This window comes from Nannospalax galili, unplaced genomic scaffold (assembly GCF_000622305.1).
Source record: "Nannospalax galili isolate Female #2095 unplaced genomic scaffold, S.galili_v1.0 scaffold3567, whole genome shotgun sequence".
In the NCBI taxonomy this organism is placed as follows: domain Eukaryota; kingdom Metazoa; phylum Chordata; class Mammalia; order Rodentia; family Spalacidae; genus Nannospalax; species Nannospalax galili.
This window is the reverse complement of record NW_008356323.1, coordinates 3568-10720: the sequence shown is the minus strand read 5'-3', so window position 1 is coordinate 10720 and position 7153 is coordinate 3568. Positions and strand designations below refer to the sequence as shown.

Here is a 7153-nt window from a genome sequence, read left to right as displayed (position 1 = left end):
AGTGGGTGCTCAGTAAATTCACTGGCTTCATGATGAACACCCTCCTGACTAGGGAGGTTTCTGGGATTCCAGAAAGCAGAGAAGTCAGGCCCTGGCACAGGGGCTCCTGCTTGAAACCAGGGAACCACTGAGGCCTGGGGAACACAGAGTTGCAGAGAGGGACCGAGTGGTGTGGGATTCAGCTCTGAGGACAGTGATCCCATCAATTCTGAGGTCACTGAGCTCCACTCAGGTATACCACGGATACCGAATACCTGACTCATCACAGACAGAGGCCACGCCCACCCTGCCTGCTCCAGGAGAATCTAATGTTTTCTGCTTTGCAGATTCCCATCCTTTACCATGTTCTTGTCAGAAAGCTCTGTTTTAGAGATGACAAGGGTGGCACTAGGCAGGGAAAAGCACCCAGGTTCTCTTCTCAAAGCCTGCCACCCTCCTGCTCCCACCAATAACATATCTTGTCATACCTGGTTTCCGTGGGAAGACTGGAGCTTACGTTCAGAGACTATGTGCAGAAGAGATGGGGTGTCTGCGCCTGCTGTAGAATAACACTGGGCCACTAACAAATTGATGTCCACTTACCTGCCCTCATCCTGGCGGGTAGAAAGAAAGCCAACAGGATCAGGAGTTGCTGCATCTTCTCTGGGAGGGTGACCAGGTCTGAGTTTCTGGAGCTCTGTCCCTGCTGCCTTTTAACCTCCAGGAGAGGAAGGAGGTGGGCTTGGGCAGCGACCCTCTGCTTCCTGCTTTTATACACTTCATGACAGTAGGCTTCCTATGGAAGCTCTCGACCCCCCCACTGCCTCTGCCTCACATTTTCTGAGTGGTTGTGTGAGAATCATGCAGTGACCACAGGGAACCCACAGCTGATGATTCCCAGATAACCACCTGTCACAGCCCACAGCAGGAACACTGGGGTGCAGAGTGGGGTTTGCAGGGTCTGGCATGGGCCAGTAGAGGTGTCAGAGTGTCAGAAACCCGTGGTGTCAGTGGTAGAACCACAGTGTCTTCAGGGACACTCTGTTGAGCCATCAGCACAGTTCCTGTTGCAGACATGCATTTAACTCCATCTTCTGCGCCAGGATCCAGCATGTTGTAGATGTAACTTCTTCCCTTAAGAGTTGACCATCTGGTGGGGCAGCAGGAATACAGGTGACCACAGTCCATTTGCGGAGGGATTTGGTAGAGCTATGGACAAGGAAGTAGTAGACATATCCTCACCTACCAAACACACCTGGAAACCTACTTATCACTGTAGCTTCCTTCCAAGAGGATTTTAAACCTCTTTATTCGGTTACAAGTGCTCCATGTTCTAAAGCCCTCTATATTTTCTTGTTTTCTTTTTTTGTTTGTTTGTTTGTTTGAGACTGATCTCCCTATACAGCCTTAACTGCCCTGGAACTCGGTATGTAGACCAGGCTCCTTTGAACTCAAAGAGATCTGCCTGCCTCTGCCTCCCAAATACTGGAATTTAAGGCATGAGCCCCCTAAACCTAGGTATTTTTAATGTTCTCAATGTGAGTCTTACATTTCACATTTATTGACAGCAGCCAACAGATAGCTGCAGGCCCTAGGAATGGAATCCTCTGATCGAGTAAATCCTGGGTCAACCTATTTCTTTAGGAATATTTGAGGCTAGTTTTACTCAAAATTTGGGACTCAGGGATGAAAAAGCTTCCCCCAAGGACAGTCAGGCCACTAAATTACTAATACAATATAACAGAAGAAAGCAAGCCAGACTGCTAAAACTTTTAGTAGTGTGTGTGTGTGTGTGTGTGTGGTGTGTGTGTACACATGTGGGCATGGGTGTGCATGTGGAGGCAGAATTCAACCTTGGGTGTCACCACCTTGCTTTTTGAGGCAGAGTGTCACTTTCCCTAAAACTCCCTGTGTAGGCTAAGCTGGCTGGTCAGTGATCCTCAGGGATCTGTGTCTTTATCTTTTCAGTGCTGGGATTATGTGTGTCATCATGCCCAGTTTTTTTTTTTACATGGGATCTGGGGATGGAACTCAGGTTCTCATGCATGAATAGCAAACATTTTACTGACAAAACTATCTTCCCATACTTGAAGACATGAAAACTCAAAAAAAAATTTTGTTATATGTGTGGATGCTTGTTTGTATGTGTTTGGTGTGTGTGTACATTTTGTGCCTGCATGTGGAAGCAAGAAGTCAACCTCAGGTGTCATTCTTCAGCAAGTCCCCACCATATGTTTTTAACTACAAATTTTATTGTGTATGTTTAAAGTATACAACATGATGTTACAAGATATATATGTAAAAAATTACTGCACTATAATAGAATGGTTTTTTTTTTTTTTTTGAGATAAGGTCCTCACTGGCATCTGGGGATCACTGAGACTGGCTGGCCAATGCACTCTGGGACACTCCTGTTTCCTCAATGCCATGAACCCATGCATGTGCACAAAGAGAGATCAAAACACACTCATTCTGCAAGACACTGGGACACGGTGTTGTCACCTACAAAGTCCATGCTCAAGAACTGCGTAATGCTGTCACAACAATCAAAGACCACACACACACACACACGCACACACACACACATATCATAATCTTTTAAGTGCAGAATTCTGTATTGGGCTGTATTCATAGCTATTCTGGGCTGGGGCCACAGACCACAAGGTGGACGCCCCTAAGTGGGAGGGGAAGAAGAAGGATTGAAAATGTTGTAAACACAGTACTTGTGTATGAATTATCAAAAAGCAAAAAAAGAAAAATGAAAACCTGGCTGTTATTGCCTAGTGTTGGGGAAAAGGATATTGATCATGTTACTGATAACTACCAATTAACTATTCTCTGTCTGGTATCCAGACAGTCATGAGAAGGCATGGAAAAACACTTGTAAACTGTTGGCAGGAAGTAGAATTCCTCTAGTCATTATGGAAAAAAGGGTCCTTCAAAACTAACTGTTAGGTGATCTAGTTATCCGACTTCTGGGTATATATCCAAAGACTCTGCAGTGATCTTGTGGAGAGCACCTGCACGCTCATGGTCACTGTGCCACCGTTCACAAGAGCGAATGTCACCTTGTGTCCAAGAATGAATGGAGAAAATGTGGGGCATGTACACAGTATAGCACTATCCTGGCACTAAAAAGATGAAAATCCACCATCGGTAACAACGTGGATGAACCTGGAGGACATCATGCTAAGCTAAATAAGCCAGGCACAGGTGGATAGTGCTGGACAACCTCACTAGCATTTGAAACATGAAACAACTGGACTTGTAGACGCAGAGAGAAGAGTGGTTAGTGCAGGTGGCGGGTGAGGAGAAGGGAAGATGCTGATCACAGAGCTCAGAACTTCGGCTACAAGGGAGGAGTCGTTTGTTGAGATCCTCATAGCACGGTGACTTCAGTTAATAACGTAATGTGTGTTTCAAAAGTGCTAAAGAACGTATTCCAAATGTTCTCACCACAAAAATGATAAGTGGAAGGCTATGTTAATTAGCTTGATTTAATCAGTCAATTTTTATACTTATATTAAAACATCATTTTGTACTCTATAAATATATATATATAATTAACGTTGAAATAATTTAAAGGGCCATGTGATAAGGAAATTAGTTTTTTCAATGTGAAAATCCTGATATAGGGAAAAATAGCACATAGAGAGGCAGGAGGAATTTTCTTTCTTCATATCCTGCTCTAGAGAGCACGTTAAGTGTTTACATTACATTGTAAAAAAATCATACGGTCGCTATCACTGACCACCTCTCGAAATGGGAAACCGGCTACGAAACACTACACAATGTGTCAAGGCCAGTGAGGGGCAGCAGGACGGGCCTCAACGTGCAAACTTTCTACTTCTCCTGTTCACATGAAAGCTACAGATAGGTAGATCTCAGTCTGGTTGTCACAGCATGGCTGGCATTATATCATGGGGAGCCCCAGATCTCAGTCTCTGGTGCTAAGTTGAGGGTGGCAGGTCCTTGGCCAAATGGATGGGGAACTCATTGTGAGGCGGGGAATCGCATGATTTCTGAATAGGAGTACGAGTGACTCTTAGCTCAAGTATCTTACCTAATAGGGCTCTTTATCTGGTGTAGTGACTAAAATTTTTTTTTTTAATGTTGCTGAATTATTATTACTATTTTTGTTTTTTCTCTTTTTTGAGACAGGGTCTCCCTGTAGCCCCAGCTGTCCTGGAACTCACTATGTAGACCAGGCTGGTCTTGAACTCACAGATAACCGCCTGCCTCCGCCTCCCGAGTGCTGGGATTAAAGGCATGCACCACAACGCCCGGCCGTGACTCAAATTTTTATTCTCAAGAGGTCTTAGTGGTCTCACCTTTATTGTGCCATGGAAATCCTTGACAGACTGCTATTAATAGTCATTAAAATTTTGAGAGGCAATGTCAGTGAACGAAAACTCACATTCTGACAGAATCTTGCTGTGTAGTTCAGGCCGGCCTGGAACTTGGTATGTAACTCAGGTTGACCTTGAACTCTCAATCCTTCCGTTTCTGCCACTAAGTCCTGGGATTACAGGTGTGTGTGTTATTTCAACTGGCTCAAAAGTAAATACTCTTGAGTATGAGCCATTGCCAGAGGGACATCTATGCCCCTACCCTTGTATTTGGAAACCACCTATTCTAATTCTAGGGCGGAAACCATATCTTCTTTGGGGCCTAAAGCATAAACTACATCCTGTAGTACTGCAGCCTGATCTTGCAGATAATTGTCTTTCAACTATGGTTTTCTTCAGGATGTATCCCACAATTCCCCTTTAGGTCAATTACTTCTGAACAATATGCAAATGAACCTAGTTCTGCATTTCTGTCATGGCAAAATATGTTTGTTGGTCAAAAGCACGATTGTATGGGATACAAATTCAGAAAAGAATCCAGTACATTCTATAAGTCCACAGAATATACACTGGTAGGTGGAAAATTTGTACAGAGAAAAGGAGTCACAGCAATTCATATTCCCCAACACAAATCAGGAAGACGTTGCATTTCTTTGGGCCTGGACTATGTCCTCCAGGGTGTCTGCAGTTCTCCCTGGCTGTGCTGGAACTGACCTCCTGTAATAACCTGGAGGCACAGAAGGAGAGGGGCTGGGTCTTAACTGAAGCATTTCCTTTCCTAGCTTCAGCTGTAGCAGAGATTTTAAGCAAGGGAGGGTACACGTTTTTCAAACGGTCAGAATAGGGGAATATTCCCATAGATCAGAGAAATTGGAAACAGTCCGTGTATTTATAACACTTAGCTGCCTCTGAGATCCACTCCAATGTGCCCATGGGTAGATTCCAACACCAAAGGAAGGTGGCTTTGAATATTGCTCACTATGCAGCTGTGGGAGGGGCCCAGGGACCTTCTCCCCAGGGAGCTATCTGAGCAGGGACTCTATTTTGTGAGGGAATGCCAGGAAGTCATCATGCCCTAGGGGTTAGATGACATTTAAAGTTGCTTCTTGGGGGTGGGGCTGGAATCAGACCAGTTTGTACTAGTTGTTTTGATACTGTTAATAGGATCAGTCACTACTTTTTGCTGGGAATTTACCTCTCTCACCTCCCTGAGGGACCCACAACAATGGTTTCAAAGTTATTTTAAGCCACAGAACCACTTCTTCAAAGTAAATATAAGACTAAATTGACTGTATGTGTGACTGTGTAATATAAAAGAATACCTTTGTCCTTTATTCTGCATATCTCTCCCCTGTACCCCAGGAAGAAGCTGAGTCGTTAATGTTTCAAGGGCAGGATTTACCTTCTGTCTTCCATTCAGCAGCCCAGTGACACCTACTGCTCTTCCTGTGTAAAAGCATGCCTGTGAAAGTTACCTGATCCACCAGGAAAGTTCCAGAAATCCCAGGGTTGCTGGGATTTTATGGCAAAGAAAGTCCAACACAGGGAGACAAACGTCAGTTTTCCATGAATGGCATCTGTGCCAAGAACTCCCTAACAATGAGGAGCTCGGGTAGTCTTGGAAACTATGGCTGCAACAGTAATGTCTCAACATTAGATGCACCTCTCCCCAACATTTTTCTCTTACTCCCTTTTTTCAACCTCCTTGTTTCAGGTTTAATTCTGTTTCTGAGTTCTATTTCTGAATATGTTTGCATGCTGCAGTTTAAATCTGTGCAGTGACAGCTGATGTCGTTCAAACAAATGAAGCACAGTTGTCTAGTGTGTTATTCCCCACGTGCCGCCCTCTCCTCCAGGTGGAAGGATGCTCTGTGAATAGTTTGGCAACTTCACATTAGAAGATTATTGTCTAAAGTCATTTCCAAGCATCATACACGCCTTCTGTACTAATTAAGGGGAAAATCTGTCCTTTTGAATGTAAAAGACTGAAAGCCCAGTTGACCAGTGGGAGTCCCAGCCTAGTGTCAGTGCTGACTAGGATGGACAAGCTGTGAGGCCCTTGTGCTGCTGGGTGATCAGCTTCCAGTGGGCACTCAGGAGATGGGAAGGCACTGAGCTGGATGAGGAGAGCTGTACTGGGCTTGACCATGTGAGAGCTGGGATGGAAATTTGGGGAAAGACACACCAGGCTTGCCCTCCATGGCCCCCCATGGTGCCAGCTCTGGTCTGGTCCATGTGAGGACCTTCAGTGGCTTGGCACTCTAGGCCTGAGGCCTAATGGAATCACAGGGGGATCCTGTGTTCTATGTAGGAGGATGGAAGAGGAAGGAACCTGTTCAGATCAGCGTGGTCTGAGAAGCACAGAAGTTGGGAGACTCAGAACTCTGAGCTGGGATTGAGAACAGGGGAAAGCCAGGAGGGTGGAGACCTAGCTTGTCCTGTTCTCAGAGGAGGATGGGGAAGGAAACAGATTCCAGATGAGAATAAGGAGCCACTCAAACAGCTGCACCTGAATCCTGAAGCTGTGGGAAAGAGATATTCTGCCCAGGAAGGCCCTTCCCCTCCCTAATGGGGTAAGGTTCAGTGGCCTCAGCTGTCTGCTTGGCCTCCAGGACCCATGTATCTTCCCTTTCTCTTCTTCCTAGAATACAGGTATAAGAAATGTACCCTGAGCCTCAGGATAAGAGATTTTCTCTTGATGATATCAGGACCATCAGAACGAGAACACGGGAGAGACTGGGGCAGGAACGTACGTGCTGGGTATGAGTTTCGCATGAGCTTTGAGCCTGCATCACTGGGGATGGGAGGCTGGAGCAGAAAAACAG

General features: G+C 45.3%; 1 protein-coding gene across 2 annotated transcripts in view; it reads right to left on the bottom strand.

The window, feature by feature from the left end:
• Positions 1-7153, bottom strand: part of LOC103751171 (granzyme B-like) — a 12849-nt gene that overhangs the window by 2443 nt on the left and 3253 nt on the right. The window contains exon 1 of one of the 2 annotated variants that reach the window (XM_029556889.1): positions 583-637. The exons of the other annotated variant lie outside the window; for it this stretch is intronic. Within the exon in view, the coding sequence (XP_029412749.1) occupies positions 583-637 (55 nt within the window). Of the gene's footprint in view, positions 1-582; positions 638-7153 lie in introns of those variants that run through there. 2 annotated transcript variants of the gene reach the window in all.